The sequence below is a fragment of the Podarcis gaigeae genome, assembly GCF_964106915.1.
Source record: "Podarcis gaigeae genome assembly, chromosome: 1".
NCBI lineage: Eukaryota > Metazoa > Chordata > Lepidosauria > Squamata > Lacertidae > Podarcis > Podarcis gaigeae.
In genome coordinates, this window is record NC_139678.1 from 106,042,114 (window position 1) to 106,059,902 (window position 17,789).

At 41.5% G+C, this 17,789-nt stretch overlaps 1 protein-coding gene across 8 annotated transcripts in view; it reads right to left on the reverse strand.

Moving 5' to 3' along the window:
* The window catches only part of CCDC148 (coiled-coil domain containing 148), a gene marked incomplete at its 5' end in the record, with an annotated part of 108,540 nt that overhangs the window by 87,664 nt on the left and 3,087 nt on the right, over positions 1 to 17,789 (reverse strand). For 2 of the 8 annotated variants that reach the window (XM_083707791.1, XM_083707795.1), the window contains one exon: positions 15,618 to 15,667. The exons of 4 other annotated variants lie outside the window; for them this stretch is intronic. In XM_083707791.1, coding sequence (XP_083563917.1) covers positions 15,618 to 15,667 — 50 coding nt within the window. Of the gene's footprint in view, positions 1 to 15,617; positions 15,668 to 16,477; positions 17,061 to 17,210; positions 17,251 to 17,789 lie in introns of those variants that run through there. 2 more of the 8 variants (XM_083707798.1, XM_083707796.1) reach the window with 2 other exon arrangements.

The following is a 17,789-nucleotide window of genomic DNA, read 5'->3' on the forward strand; positions in this document are numbered from 1 at the left end:
CTTTTCCAGAGACAAGGTTTCCAGAGACATATACCAGTAATGAATTCATGATTACTGTAACCAGTACATGGATAGTAATGATGAAGTCATCCTTTTCCAAGAAAGGGCAGAGCTCCTGTACCAGGCAAAATTAGTAAGAAGGCCCTTTTTGCAACAGGTGCCCCTCAGGCAACCATTATAAAGGCTGAACCTAAAAGTACCTTGAGCATACATATTGCACCCATAGCATTCTTGAATTAATCTCAGCACCAAGTCTGTGTGTAATAATGTTTCTGTCTGAGTTGGCATGTGTCCTCATCTTTTTTTTATATAGACATTTCCTGCTGGTTATACAAGTGCAAGCTTGTACGTGTTTTACAGGCTTCCTGAAAGTGTGTGTGCCTGCTGCTAAAACTATGCTAAAATTCCATCGCTATTTTTCATTCTTTAGTCTTTCCAGCTCAGTCCTAATCACAGATTATCAGAAAGATGACCCCCTGATTTCAATAGGTCATACTAAGAAGTAGACCTTAAATGGGTCTTCAGGTGAGGCCATTACACATTTATGGTGGCTATGTTTTTAAAAGATATGGTTGGTTGGTTTTTAATAGCTGGAATCAACAACACTATTTGGGAGTATATTCTCATGATATATGCAGAATACACATAAAGATGCAAAAGGCACATACAAGTCAAATACGCAATGAACTGTTTACTTTCAAACTATGTATGGAATTTAACATGACACTATTCGGAATGTTCCATTTGTGCAAGCCTAACAGCTTGCTAGACAGAATGACCCCGCCTCTGCCGCCTTCTGCGTCCTGTTCTGCGGGTCCTCCAAACTCTACCTGTGGTGCAATGGATTAATGCATCAGGTTGGTGATTCGAGCCCACCCAGGGACAGCTGTGGGCAGGATCCCTGCACTGCAGGGTGCTGGATTAAATGACACTTGGACTCCCTTCCAACTCTCTGATTCTATTATTCAAATCTGAGTCAAATTTTTTTTGAAGGGGGTGGGGAGGGTTGTATGTGGAAAACCCTGTTGTGCAATAGAATTAATAGGTTGAATTTTGCCCTATAATTTTGGCATGTGGGGGGTGGTAGAGCCTTATCTTCAATTGCTCTTTGAACATTCCCTACAGGATACGGTGGCCAATACTGAGTTCTTTGGACTAAACCAAGTATAAATGAATTAATTCATATCTGTAATCTGAAGTAAGAACTGCTAAAGTGTTTTGCTGTTTTCAATCTAAAACTTACTAGACCAACTTGCTGAAGGTGGTGGAAGAAGAGATAAGGGAAAACAAAAACAGAAGCAGCACAGCTCTTGGTCAAAACTTAAGCACAGCCTTTAACCTTCAGTTCCTTTTGGTTCCAAAGGCAGAAGCCTGAACTGGGCTAAACTGGATAGATTCCTTATAGGGTTTTAAAATTATGCAATACACTTTGCCTGTGAGCATGATCAAGCAATCTCTGAAATAAAAAAGGAATCTTTCACATTAGCTTGTGGGGGTGAGAATGGGATCAGATTACCCAGTTTTCAATCACCGTATGCCAGATTTCCATGGCAATACATTAAAGGAAAGAGTGACCTCACTGCAAGTTGTCTCTTTGACTGAATAATATGCCATTCTAAAATATCACTTTAGGGCTAAACAGGAATTAAACCGGGGTTGGGAATAGAAGGCAAGTAGTTTTAAATATCCTTTAATATAATGTTTAATTTGATAGCTTATTATACTTAACAGAAAATGAAAAGCATGTATAATATTAAAAGTGTAATTTGTAAAGGAGGGGTGATACTAATCCTAATATCACATTTATGCAATACTGTGAATCTGTTAAAGTTGCAAGCCACTGCTACTCTGAATCTGATCTACATAATACTGTATGGCCATTATTAGACCACTTGACCAATACTTAGTAGGTCAGCCCCACACCTTCACCCTATTGTTTACCCACAGGCATTTGATGTTGCATGGTGAGCAGTAACTTTTTCATAGGGCCTGAGTAAAAGTCAGATCCAGTAGATTAAAATGAATTCTCTTGAAGTTGCACGATTCTAAATGCCCCCCATAACAACAATATCAAAATAAAGCTTACTTTGGCAGACTACGCAAAAAAATCAAAGATCCCATGCATGCAAACACCACAAAAACATTTATCCAAGGCATGAATCCTCACGGACACAGGATGGCCATAAAAAGGATAACAAAACTACCAACAAATTGCAGAGCATCTATGTGGACAAAGAGATGAACTGTGACATGATTGGGATGTGAGAATCCACAGCAGAAATTATGAAAATTCATACAAATCCGTGTTTTTGTACCATGGCAGGGCTGAAAACACCAGATCTGGAATTTCAACAGTGAAGTCAATGGAGACAGATGTGATCTGTGATTTGATGGTGTGCATGGGAAAATGAAGAAATTTCCAGAGGATACGTTTTACTGGATCCAAGATGTGTGTGTATATGCAACCCTCCCCTCTCTTTCAGACTCTCCATTCTTCCTGTCACAAACCACTTCATTTTTCTCCCCCCTCAATTCTCTCCAGAGAATCTCTCTTCTCACTTATTCTTTCACCTCTACATGATTTACAAGGCTCAGAGTGGCAGCTCAGTTGGGTATCGATCATGCCTTGAGAATCTCATAGATCTGAAGGAGGTAATAGGCAGTTGCTCTTTCAACTCCAAAAGGGGAGACGGTTCTCACTCTCACCACCTCATGAGAACGGAAGTAGTGTGTAGTGGTTGAATCTCATGAAGATAAGTGCTCAAGGATGCCAAGAAGCAACCAAGAAGCACCATATCAGCAACCCCAGGGTGATACCATCAGGACCATATACCACTCAACAAGCATCATCTTAACTGGCTACAAGTAGATGTCTGGGTCCAATTCAATTCATTAGATTTAATGGAGTAGATCTCACTGTCTTAGGAAACATCTCTTCCCATTTGAGTTTGTATGCCTATTAGGATCAACTGGAGAGACTGTGCTGTAAATCACCATACCAAATGAGGGATAACTATGATCTAGACATAGCACATAAGAACAGGAACATAAGCACTGCTTCGTAGTTACATACATTCATCAGTCTTCGCCATCTGTGGACCACTGCATTGTCTCTCATTTCATTTAAGCAGAAAACCATTATTAAATCCTTGAATATGAGGCTGTGTCAAAAAGCTCTATTTTCTTTTGATTTTTTTTAATTGGTAGCATTTGCTTAGGTTCTTACTAAATATAGGTTCATGCTAGCTATTAAAATAGAGTATAACTTTGCTATGTAATTAAATGGCAACACTGTTATGCTTATTTTTAATCCTTCAAAGACTAAATATCATGTTAGTTGGTCATCTATACAAAATTCAAAAGAAACAAAGCCCACTAGTGTTCTTACTAGTTTAGATGATTAATTAAAAGGTCTGTTGCTTAACATTTCTGCATTACACTTAAGACATCCAATGTTGTCTGTTCCTTTTGTTCTGGTTTAAGGGTCTGTTAATTGGTCTACCCATTCAAAGATTGGAAATGTAAATATATAGATGCAGTGCTCTTTCTATTTTGATTTAAAAGATAATAGTACTGTATAAGCACAGGATGCTGTGAGCAAGGACCAAAGCAATATATCACTCATAAGCTGCAAAAATGTACTTCTATCTATTGAACCACCTACACAAGGCCAGCTTTAGGTCCAGAACCATTATACAGTGGTACCTCGGGTTACAAACACTTTGGGTTACAACTCTGCTAACCTGGAAGTTGTTGCTCCGGGTGGCAAACTTTGCCCCATGATGTGAACGGAAATCACGCACTGGCAGCAGGAGGCCCCATTAGCAAAAGTGTGCCTCAGGTTAAGAACGGTTTCGAGTTAAGAACGGACCTCCAGAACGAATTAAGTTCATAACCCGAGGTACCACTGTACACTTCTGCTGAAGCTGATACATACTCCAGTATCAAAACATTTATCATAGAAGTCCTTGTGGAGGATAAGGCTTTCCATAGCCACTAGTCATATTCATAACTGCAAGATTATCTCCAGGAGCAGAAGCAGTTGCTGAGGACCATTGCGTGGGAACAAGTTATTACACTCATATTCTGCTTGTGGGTTTCCCATAGACTTCAGCTTGTCCACTGTGCCAACAGAATGCTGGACTAGATTGGCCTTTGGACTGATCTAACAGAAGTATTTTTAGGCTCTTATGTCCTGAATCTAGACACTGCATCTGACATTTATAGCCTTCAAATATCGGAATCTGCCCTTTGGTCTCTACTCATCTGTTTACTTTTGAATTCAATAGAATCTAACACAATGTGGAATTATGACATCCAGTCAGCATTTAAATCCAACCAACTTAATATTTATGGAATTCTTTCTGACAGTATGAATAAGAATTAGTTCATCTCTTTTATGAAATAATAGCACATTATCATGAAATTGGGGGTTCTCACAAGGTTTCTCCAGCAAATCCCTGTATGGTTCCTTTAGCAAAAAGGAGAACATTTGAAATAAGTAACATTTGGTGCAATGAACTTTGAAACACCCCCTCCAAAAAATAAAAAAGTCTAAATGTCCATTGATAAGAGGAAAGGTTTGAAAGGGAGTATGCGAAAGCAGGAACTGAAGTCACCCATGTCTGCCAAGCTAACTTGAATCAAGCAATTCAGCTGGGGTTTTGTCTTTTTTTACAAAACCCCTATACAAACCATTTCTGCTGACCAAATGCATGCATTTCAGAGTTAGACAGTAGCAGACAGTAAGCTTGTCCTTTTCAAAGGGCTTAATTCAGAAAAAGAGAGGAGAAGGATTTTAAATTTCAGGCTGCAATACAGTGCACCATTACTTGGAAGCAACCCCCACCAAAGATAAATGGCATAGGACTAGAATGTCTTTTCTTTGGTATTATATATGTATCATCAGAGAGGAAGAGGCAATCAATAAACAACCTCCGAGTTGGAAGCAGGGTCGTTGATCCTTGCTCTTAATCAGATGGACCAACCATGAAGTCAACCTTCAGGGAATTGATCACACCTCGTAACATACCCCCAAAACAGAGCATAAGTTCCCAACTATCAGTTGCTGGAGCAACACAAGAAGCTTTCTCTACTTCTTTGGCCAAGGGACGGTACAGTTACCATCCTATGCACTTAGTGAAGTGTGACTGAAATCTGTGCCAAAACTCTGACCACCAATCATGTATTGTGTCCTGTCAGATGCTTTTTTTTTTTTTGCAATTCCAGACAGGAAGGGGCAGGAATGACATCCTGCTGTACAAGAAGTGTGCTGAAACTCTGTAAGCTTGCCATAATGTAATTTGGTGCCTTTCATTCAGTTTGGGGTGGGAGTGGGGGGTCACAACAGGTGTAGTCATGGTGCAAAGGAGAAGCTCAACAGCAAGACTCATCAAATAAACATAAATAGCTTTTTGCCAAGATCTCAAATTTTTACAGTGGTAATTTTCACAACTTTCTCCACCAATAGAATTTAGTTTGGCCAACCTGTTAGCTCCACTTCCTAGTCAGAAAGCAAAAGCACTGATCCCAGTGACACCTATAATGCTGATCACCCACCGGTGGATTTTTCTCACACTCTTTACACCACTGAAATTTTAACTGCCTTTTCAAAAGAAAGAAAAACCAAGTTTTGGCTTGTTGTTATATGTAACCTGACCTTCAGCTGACTGATTCAAAACATAACTTTCCTTGTTCCCTATTGCAGAGAGGAGGCACTTTCCAATAATGGTAAGGTGAACAACTATCACTCTTCTGCATTGGCATCCATCAGATAAAATGATTAAATCTACATCAGTCACTAAATGTAAAAGAAATAAAGTCACTGTAGCAGAAGCCTGCTGTAAAAGTGCAATGCTTCTTGCATGACAAAAGAGTCCCTTGACTGTGCCTCAGAATTTGTTTTTGATAAATGGAAAGCAATGCCAAGATGTTTATCTAGCAGCAAGACTATTACCCAGTGCCAATATTATATTCTGCTAACATCATCTGTTAAATTCTATTATCTGTTACAGACTCTCATTTTGGCCCTAAGTGCTTTGGCTAAGATTCTAAGCATAAATAAATTCCATCTAAGTCTGTAGGACCAACATCTATGCAGCCAGCAGTGGAAACAGGTTTTCCCATAGTGATCTCCTGTAGATCCATAATCTACTGTGCAGCCAAAACCAATACACAGAGAAAGATAAGGGGGTCTTCTCCCTTTTTTTATCTTTCCGTGACAGTGGTGGTGCATCACCACGCACATACACCAGACACTCCATAGTCTGACAGGCGATTTTTGTGTGCATCCTGGGTCTGTGTCCCTGGCAGCAGCTGGTTTCACCAACCCTGATGTATAGATGCTACTCCACTGTGATAAACTTTGGGGTTTTGACAAGTAAATAATAATAATAATTCAATTCTTCCTATAACTCAGTGGAGCAGAACCAGGTGCATCTGCCCACATTAACTTTATGCAAGATTGCCGGCCATTAATAGAATAGTTGGAAGATGCACATTTTACATACATATAGCCAAGCATATAAAAGAGTGCATACAAACAGGATGTTTTTATCCTGTGATTGTTATGAAAATACTTTACTAGACTGAGCAGTGGAGCAGAAAGGAAGTAGTTTCGTATTTTTGTTAAATATATAGAGAAGCAAAAAAGCATATTGGATGTTGTATTATTTTCAGGGAGATACGGGTGAAGTCTAAATCAGGAAGAGCGATTTGAGGGGGAACTGATCTAAACATTCAGCCTACTATTCAGAGACATCATTCTGCAGAGAGGAAAAAGAATTACAACCATTTTGCCATTCAGTGCAGTAAAGCCAGTGCCTTCAATATTACGAGAGCGAGCAGAATAGTTCCATTATGAAACACAAAGAAGACATGAATCTAAATTAACACAAAATACTACTGAAGCATCTATGCAATACATTGCTATGAAACAGTTTTATCTAGACACAGGATTATTTATATATATTTGTGTCATAGTCACAATATTATATTTTGTACCATTTATTTTTCAGTACATTTAGTACTAAAAGCCTTCCCCAAATATATTATTTCTTCAGCACAAATATGCCTGTATAGGAAGGAGAGGGAGAGATGAGCCGAGGATACATTTAGGAGATGTTAAGATGGAGAAGAGAAAATTAAAAGAGCATAATTGGGAATAGGAACATTATCACACAGAGCCCTTCAGAACAAGACTACCTTGATTCTGCAGTGGCGCTTAATTAGCAACAGTTTGCAACTAGAGGGAAATTAGTACTTGGCATAGTTTAACTCAGTCCTGATTGTGCAAATAGTAGATATTTTGGAAGCTCAAGTGGTTTACTTTTCAAAAGAGGTTCTTCTATAGTGCTGGATTTGATCGGAGGCAGGCAGAGATGCTCTCCCTGTCTCTTTGCAACAGTGAAGTCCACTTTATGGCTCCGTTCAGGGCCAAACTAGAAGATACAATTAATGTGTGAATGCATTTCATATATGTTTTAAACAAATAATAGCAGTGTGAGGGGGGCAGGGGGCAAACCTGATTAGGATTGGGAATGGGGCATGTGAAAACGGGTGGGGTTGGGGGCTAAACATTTTCCCTGCACCATGGTCCCCATTTCCAAGCTGCTATTTGTCACAAGAGGAAAGCTACCAATGTCACCAATGCCAGCTTAATCACCAAGGCAAATAGTTGTTTGAGGGGCAATTTTTTCATCAGGACCATGATGTGGGAGAAATAGCTAATCCTTCCCCATGCACCAAGGTTCTAATCAGTTTCCTACTGTGCTGCTATTTAATTCTTTTTTAAAGAAACAGACCTGTGGAGAACATCTACAAGTCATCTAGTTTGGTCCTTAGACAATCCATGAAACTGTGATTTGGAAGATCAGAATAACTTGTGAGCTTCTGCACACTCATCTCCCTTCTTGAACACTGGTTTGAAGTGTTCCAATTCTGGTTTGGACAGAAAGCACTAACCATAGTTTTGGGTGCCATAACAAACTGTAACACAAAATAGCAAACTAAAAGTGTAACTCTATGCAAGAAACACTCATTTCCATTTATCCAAACTATAGGAACTGGTGCTTTAGTTACTGGTTCCTTTGCCTTTTACTGATAAATACCACTGCTTCGCTCTTTTTTTAAAAGGGGGGGGGATTGGGGTAGGAACCGACTAAGGGATCATTCATCACTAATGCTATGCCGTGTCTAAACAAACCAATTAGTGACAGAAGTCCACAAGAAAGCAGCTTTGCAGGGAACCTTTGCTGAAAAGGACTTCCTCATAAGTAAACATTATAGAAGGCTCTGTCGTCATGTAACAAACATTAAGTGCTGCATGGACGCATCATTTTAATTCTACTTCTGGCTGATTACAGAAAAACACTGTCTCAGCACTGCTAAAAGGTCCTAGTGTAAAAACAACCACTGATTTCAAGTGATTTCAAAGCAGATCAGGCTCTATTGGTAGATCTCTCTGGGTGATGACTGACTTTTTTTAGCAACAAAATAAATTCTTTACACATACACAATTATTCTGTTGAAATGAAGAAGAAAACCAGTAGTAGTGGTGCCTGGGTGCAGTGGTGGGTAACCAAGTGTGAATTTTTGTATGGAAGAAATGTGAGCCCACTTCAATTCTGGCACTCAGACTTATTTAGCTCAGAATTCTTTAATTCTAAGGGGATATTTTGCACCTGGCTCTGGTCAGTGGATCTTGGGGTCCTAGTAAAAAACCAAAGCAAACCTCGTCTGCCAAACCCTGAAGTAGAGGAAACATATAAAGTTTAAATTGCAACGTTATTTCTGTATGCATGGTGTATACAGATTTGTATCTCCAAGGCATGCAGGATCCCCAGATTTTCAGCTCCTTTCTTATATGGTTCACCTCCTTAGTATTCTATTAATATTCTCAGTGTACCTTCGAGGCACAGCATTAACAGGCAGGTAGGCTGCTTGGTAGGCACATTAATTGCCATCAGAAAGGGTTGCTGTGGACTGTGATTGTTATAATGCTTATCTCCTGCTGCTGATTGAAGCTGGCAATAATGTTAAGTAGGAATTACTTTTCTTGGATCTGAGATGAGAATTAAGAGTTTGATTCCTGCCACCTCCATAAATACACCCACCTTTGGGTGCAGCTGGAACCCTGCATTGTGAAACTGTTGATCTTTAAACTAAAATATGCAACATCACTAAAAACAGCATTTTTAGTACTGAGCGATTGGCAGGCAGCCAACATAACTTCAAGTTAAAAAAACTAGATCCAGGAAATTATAGACCTGTCAGCCTAAATTCTGTTTCGTCAGAGTTGTTGAAGAGAATTATTAAGGCTAGAAGTAGAATCCTATACATATCTCCTCAAAAATAAATCCCATGGAATTCCATGGAATTTCTCGCAGAAAAGGGGGTGCTGGAGCATATCTAAAACAAACTTGGGGGGGCAGGCTCTTCTCTCATTCAAAGCAATCACTGCAAGACAGGAAGGATAGTACAGTGGTACCTCGGGTTACATACGCTTCAGGTTACATACGCTTCAGGTTACAGACTCCGCTAACCCAGAAATAGTGCTTCAGGTTAAGAACTTTGCTTCAGGATGAGAACAGAAATCGTGCTCCGGCAGCGCGGCGGCAGCAGGAGGCCCCATTAGCTAAAGTGGTGCTTCAGGTTAAGAACAGTTTCAGGTTAAGTACGGACCTCCGGAACGAATTAAGTACTTAACCCGAGGTACCACTGTAGATAGTTGAGGCAGCCCCAACTTGAGCAATATATCCTGTACAATTATACGTGCAGTTGCCTGTGGGTTCCAGGGGTGGGGTACTCAGGCTTCCATACCCCAATAGGTTCAGTTCTCAGGTGAACACTTGGCAGAGGCAAGTTTGTTCATGAATAGCTTCCCTTTTATTAGAAATAAGCTAACACACACAAAATACAGACATCTCGTAGCAAGGCAGAGCAGCTCAAACATTTCCTTCCCCTCCAGCGTATGTATACAGAGACATACAACAAATGAGACACACCCAGCAGGACTCAATCACCCCAGGCAAGTAGCCAAGGTTTCATTAAAGGTAAAGGTAAAGGTACCCCTGCCCGTACGGGCCAGTCTTGCCAGACTCTGGGGTTGGTGAGCCCATCTCACTCAAGAGGCCGGGGGTCAGCGCTGTCCGGAGACACTTCCGGGTCACGTGGCCAGCGTGACATCGCTGCTCTGGCCAGAGCCAGAGCCAGAGCCAGAGCCGCACACGGAAACGCCGTTTACCTTCCCGCTAGAAAGCGGTCCCTATTTATCTACTTGCACCCAGGGGTGCTTTCGAACTGCTAGGTTGGCAGGCGCTGGGACCGAACGACGGGAGCGCACCCCGCCGCAGGGATTCGAACCGCCGACCTTTCGATCGGCAAGTCCTAGGCCTGAGGCTTTAACCCACAGCGCCACCTGCGTCCCATTCATTAAAGGTTTCATTACAGGCCCCTTAAAGCAGGGAGGAGGAACCTGTAGCCCCACAGATGCAGCTGGGCTCCAGCTTCTATCAGCCCCAGCCAGCATGGCCAATGGTCAGGAGCAATGGGAGTTGGGATTCAGCAAAGTTGGGAGCTGCAGACTTCTCACCCCTGCCTTAAAGATAGTGCCATGAAGGTTGCACGCCACCCTGAATGTCTGCCGAGTGGTAGCAAGATTGTAGGGGGTTCCAGGTGCTCGCCCAGGGTTATGTTTCTGTTGGGAAAATTGAGGCATGGAGGAAACTAGTGTCTTTAAGAAATATGGTATATTTCACACATATTTACACCTAAAGTCTTCAGCGGAGAGGGCACAGAACATTATACAGTGGTACCTCAGGTTAAGTACTTAATTTGTTCCGGAGGTCCGTTCTTAACCTGAAACTGTTCTTAACCTGAAGCACCACTTTAGCTAATGGGGCCTCCCGCTGCCGGAGCATGATTTCTGTTCTCATCCTGAAGCAAAGTTCTTAACCCGAGGTAATATTTCTGGGTTAGCGGAGTCTGTAACCTGAAGCGTCTGTAACCTGAAGCGTATGTAACCTGAGGTACCACTGTATGTGAAGTGTCTCTCTCACTGCCCCTCTCATAGTAAGGTAAGGTAATTGAGAGAGCAGTTGCTGAACAGCTTGGTAGGTTTCTGGAGGAAACATCGGCATTAGATCCATTTCAGTCTGGTTTCCGTCCTGGTTTTGGGACGGAGACGGCTCTGGTTGCCCTAACAGATGATCTCCGTAGACAACTGGATCGAGGCGGGTCAGGACTGCTGATCCTTTTAGATTTGTCAGCAGCCTTTGACATGGTTGATCATGATCTTCTGGACCACCGCCTTGCAGACGTGGGGATACAGGGCATAGCCCGTAACTGGTTGTGCTCTTTTATCTCTGGTCGGGGACAGAGGGTGGCATTAGGGAGGGAAATGTCGTCGCGCCACTCCTTGGTGTGTGGAGTGCCGCAGGGCGCAATTCTCTCCCCGATGCTTTTTAACATCTTTATGCGCCCCCTTGCCCAGATTATCCGGAGCTTTGGGCTGGGCTGTCACCAATATGCTGATGACACTCAGCTCTATCTGCTAATGGATGGCCACACTGACTCGGCCCCGAACACACTGACCAGATGCTTGGAAGCTGTGGCTGGATGGTTTCGTGGGAGCCGATTGAAACTAAATCCTTCGAAGACAGAGGTCCTATGGCTAGGTCGGGATGGCATGGGGATGAGGGACCAACTCCCTTCTCTTGTGGGGGCCCAATTAGTGCCATTGCCTTCCATTAAGAGTTTGGGTGTAATCCTTGATTCCTCCCTTTCCATGGAGGCGCAAGTTACAGCAACAGCCAAGGCGACATTTCTCCACCTTCGCCGCATCAAGCAATTGGTCCCTTACCTTTCCCGCCCCGACCTGGCCACAGTGATCCATGCTACGGTCATCTCCAGGCTGGACTACTGTAATTCGCTCTATGCGGGGCTGCCCTTGAAGCTGTCCCAGAAACTCCAGCGGGTACAGAATGCTGCAGCGAGGCTCCTCACGGGGTCTCTGCCATGGGAGCATATTCACCCAGTGCTTTTCAAGCTGCACTGGCTCCCGGTGGAGTACAGGGTCAGATTTAAGGTGCTGCTTTTGACCTTTAAAGCCCTTCACGGCCTAGGACCCTCGTACCTACGGGACCGCCTCTCCTGGTATGCCCCACGGAGAGCCTCAAGGTCCATAAATAACAACACCCTAGTGGTCCCAGGCCCTAAAGAAGTTAGATTGGCTTCAACCAGAGCCAGGGCCTTTTCAACTCTGGCTCCGGCCTGGTGGAACGCTCTGCCTCATGAGACCAGGGCCCTGCAGGATCTGATTTCTTTCCGCAGGGCCTGTAAGACAGAGTTGTTCCGCCTGGCCTTTGGCTTGGAGCCAATTTGATTCCCTTCCTCTCTCTCTTTTTCCCCCCTTTCTTTTCCTTCTCCTCCTGCGATGAGGCTACATTTTAATATTTTAATGTTCCATTATTTTAATGTATTTTATTTTTGTTTTTAAGTTGTAACCATTCATCTTGTTTTTATTATTGCTTGTAAGCCGCTCTGAGCCCGGCCTTGGCTGGGGAGGACGGGGTATAAATAAAAAATTATTATTATTATTATTATAGTGTCAGTAAGCTCAGATCAAAAGCAACAATCAATCGTGCCTCTCTGTCTCTCAGTGCAGCCTCCTTCAGCCAGCACTGCATAGAGTTCTGCCTACTTTTTGTTCCCATAACACTTTTATATTTCAAAAAGGACACATTTTTCTATGACATCACGCCTCCCTTCCTGCCATCATCCTGGCAACCTCCCAAATCTCCTGTCTCTGTCCATTCCTCAGAGCAGGGGATGGATAACTTTTTGCATTGTCAATTGCCCTTAAGGGCCCAGTACCTGGCTCCCTCTCAATGGCTCTGCATTTAGCTAGCCCAGTCTGGCTGGTGTGCATTAACTAACATATGGATTTCTTGTCTGGCACAGGGCTGCAGCTTGCATTTCCCCCTCATATGCCAAATATTATCTACACACTACAGTTTATTATTATTATTATTTCTACCATTCACTAACAGAATCTGGTACCCTAGATTTATCACATTATTCCTTTCTTATACATTCAGTATGCCCCAGTGTGAAGTATTAAACCTCCCATCCTATTTTGACAGGCCTAAAACAGAATTGCATGGCATTGTAGCACTACAGTAGTGAGGTGGCTTGGGGGCTATGGGCAGCCAGCTGCTCAACCAACCAACCCACCCACAACTGAACAGATTACAGTAGGGGTGGAGAACTCTTATGCATGGCATATATGTTTATTCGTAATTGAAAGAACCACCTTTTCCTTTATTTTGCTCCTTTTATCCTGATGATGTAGACACTAGCCCCAGCACTTGTCTCTCCCCAACTGTGCGCCCTTTTCTGAATCTGCTTGTCACACACCCCAATACACAACCCATTTTCAATCTTACCCAGATGACAGTATATAGGAAAAGCAGTGAGCCAGTGTGCAGTTAGGTGGCCAGAGCACACATGATGCCCTGATCTTTGTATTCCACAACTTGGAGAACAGTAGGATTGGAGCTGAAAGAGCAGGAAAAGGTTTAAGTGCATAGAGGCTAAGTTTTAAGCAAGTACAAGACAGAGGACATTCATTTGCTGCGTACATGATGCGGAAGTTATAATGGACACTTTAAAGGACAATTTCTATGCTTTTTGCTGCATTAGTCAGTGTAAGTGCCTCAACTCCTCTTAAGTGGAAGGCTTTTCTTACCCTACTAAATAACAGCAACTTGGGTGTGTACACAGAAAATGTTAACTTTATTAGAGCTTTAAAACAAAATAGTTTGATATTTCACTTTAATATACATGTGGGGGTTTTTAACCGGTTATCTCAGAAATCAGTTTACATCTATCCTGCAAAGCAGACTGTTTCTATTGTTATACCTATATTATGCCTGGTTTTAACATTATTAGATCATCTATGGATCAGGAAGTGTACTAGGCATACAATATAGTCCATTACTGTTACCTCAACATGTTGCCCTGTGAGAGAATACTAAAGCTGAGACAAAGTCGTGTATAACAACTCCAGAATGCAATCAAATGTTATCACAGGCTTCAAATCAAAAGACCACAGCAGAGATCTCAAAGAGACGAGCAACAGATCATTAGAGAAAGTGAGCCATACCAAAGTCTACAATTCCAAGTGAAATTGTCGCAGTTCCTCTCTCATAAAAATGTACACATGCACTAGCACATCCCATGCAAGCAACACGTATAGCATTTCTCCCTTCCCACTTACTGCCTTCCACTGCAGCTGTCTTCTAACTCTGGTGACAGCCTTTTTTTCCCCTTTTGGGAAGCAGCTTCCATCTGGGAAGTGTCAGTCTGACAATTAGCATGTGCTGAGTAACTTGCTCTTAAATTAAATGACTGACTAAACTGGGAACTTTGAAGCCTCACAACTTCAGGAATACTGAATGGATTTTCATCAAGCCAATGATTCTTGTGTAGTTCTTTAAGTTTATATATCATCATAATTTCCTGAAGTATGACCAGAGAACAGATTTTCTCTTGCAAATGTAACATACTGATTTGATGATGGAACAGAATTTTATAATGATGCTGGAAAAACCTGCTGCCTCAGTTATGCACCCACTCCCACAGATGTTAAGAGAGCTACATGTCATATAGCACCTATGCACATCAGAATTCAAAAATTTGTAATGGAAAATGTATGAAGGTAAGGCTACTATGCCAGGATGCACAGATTATCTTGCTCACATAACACACTTTCCACTGTGTACCCATGTGGATGCCATTATTATTATTATTATTATTATTATTATTATTATTATTATTATTATTATTATTATCATCACCCATTCTTCATTCTAAGGTCCCAGGATTTCACAGCTGCTTAGTTTTAATTCTGCTGATTGTATTCATTTTATTGTTCGGTTTTTTTATGCAGTTTTAATTTGTAACTGCTAGGAAATTCTGGATACACATATGTATATAAATATTTTAAAATAAGTAAATAATAAATAAGTCTGAACAAAGCCTATGAGAACTTAAATAAAGCAGCAACAGTAAAACCAACCACATCTATTGCCTTGTTTATTTGTTTTTATTTGTGGGGCAGAACTTCTTCCAAAACAGAACATTCCCCCTAGTGCTTTTTCTTCCCTGTGGAAAATTTTCCTACCCATAAGTTCATTAGTAACAGTGAATGGATGCCAACTGCAAATACAGTACTAAGCAAGTAAAGTAAGCATGCTAAATTAGATCACTCTCTTGGGCACTAGAAAAATTTCTGATGCAAACTGAAAATTATACTATGCAAATTACCCCCGTTCAAAAATTTTCAGGAAACCTACATCACTGACCACCACAGAAAAATGACAAGGGTCGAGAAATGTCCATCTGTTGAACATGCTGAACATTTGGAGCAAGAAACTGTTGCATCAAATATAAATTACAGTCCAAATCTTACTCTTTATTTGCTCAGAAATACAGTGAAGAAGCAGCCATTTTATCAAAACCCACCAACCAAAATGATTCTGCTCTTATTTTTAAATCAAACTGCAAAATTATGAACACATTTAAACAGAATTTTAACTGATTTAAAACAAACTTACTTCCATGAGGAAATACTGTATGTTTATTCCATTTACAGTATTCAAGGCGCCTTCAAAAGAAATATCTGTCACAATTTAATTTCGAATACTGTTTAAACATTTTTGAACTTTCCATAAGCTTTGTTGAAACAACTATGGAATATTCTGCAATATGCTGACAGATAACTGCCCACTGCAAACTGGCACAGGATCTTTACAAGTGACTGTAAGCTGCCTTGGTTATTATATTCATACTTTTACATAAAAGTTAGCTTAACTTCACACCCAAAAGAAGATGTTTCTAATCATGTAACAAGCTTTTATTTCTGTGCAATAGTATCAGCCCAGGGCATGAGCACAATAGTGTATTATACAAAAATTGGACTCAATCCAGAAGTGGTTACACATTAAAGCTGTAATTAGGCCTGAAGGTCTTTAGCTGGAAGTTTACGATGTAACATCAGCAGCACTAAATGAAATTATAGCCAACCAACAAAATTGAGGATGGAGACCCAAGGGAGTTGGGAAGGGAGGAATCCTATCACATTAACACTCTTATCCTAAAATCATTACTTGCAAGCTAGCCCAATTTATTTCAATAGGACTTAGTTCCATATAATATGTTTAGGGCTGGGTATTAGACACAGAGTCCACTATAAAAAATTCAATGCAGAAGTCTGAGTCGCCTACAATAATTATGAATGGAAAAAGTGATAACCATGTGAAACTTTTCTAAAGTTATCACACTTATGCTAGAACATTAATCAGCTATAAAGCCAAGCTCCTTATTCTGAGAACAGGAAACCAATCCATGCTTTTTGTATATTGCATCTCTAAACAAACCCCGATTACTGTATAGTTCTTTTTTCTTAATCACCTACAACACAATATTTCAGAAACTCTTGGAAATGGATGTGCCACAGAAAGTGAAGCTTCACAGAGCTTCTACGTTTTCAAATTCCATTTTGCTCCTAGATGGTCTTGTGGTATGTAATCTTAAAGACTGTCAGAGATCCAGGAACTGATTTTTTTTGTTCTGTTCTTGCCCTCAGAAACTGTGAGAGAAAAGTTTCACAAGCTGTGTTTAGTGTTAAAGTAGCCATTTGGAATGTCTCCTAAGGAAAATTACAGAGCAGTCCTACACTTCCATTACGCCTGGGGTGGTATATATGCCTCTACGCCTGCAAAACAATGACCACATTCTTATACATGATTAGCCCAGGCATGGAGAGGAACACACATAAAATACAAAAATGTTTTTTTAAAGAAGACCAGCAGGCATCCATCATCACTGGAAACACCACCAGTGTCTAACAATCATGCCCACATGCAGAGGGATGCAATGAACTCACCTCTGGGACATGCTCCCAGCACATAAACATCCCACCACAACATACAGAACAATACCAAAGCAAACCCAATCCATCAGCACAGGCAACACTGGCAAAGCTAGGCTCCAGGGATCCCTACAGGGGAAGGGGGGAAAACCCTGCAGTTCAACACCCACATAGCTCCTAGGATAGGATGCCTCCAGAAAGCACAAAGAGCACTCCTGGGACAAAGATTCAAGGGCCACCCAGGAAAGGGGGGGGGGGGGAAATATATTTTGCCAACCAGATAAGAGGATGAGCCAGGACATGCTGAAGTCAATGGGGATTTTTGAGTGAGGTCGTGGACTGAAGGATTATAGAATATCATAGCGGCAGTGGTTTGGTCATCCTCCAGTGTGGAAGGACTTTCACCAAATCACACAACCCCAGATCTCAAGTACAGGACTACACCATTATTTAGGGATGCCATACACCTGGAATGGGATTTCAAAGGCAGAAGTGATGTCCGGGGAGACTATCTGGAAGGCGGTGGTTTGTTCTGGATCAAAAAATTGTTCATCAACTTTGGAGTTTGTCTAAAAAAAGCTCAACAACTTTTGAGGTGTCATGAAATATGGCAACCCTACTCACTGGCAGTTTCTTACAATGGCATCTTACTCTCTTCCAACTTTTCAGTATCAGCGCTGATCACAGCTGCAACACAAATCTGAAGTTCTTAGGGCACTTTTATCAAATATTTAGGCAAGCAGGTGCCTGGGATTCTTCCAGCCTGGAGTGGTTAGTGCATAACAATTGCATTACTGCAGGAGAAAGGCATAAGTGCCAAGTTAAAACCCTGTGCCATAAACACACAGCGTGGCCT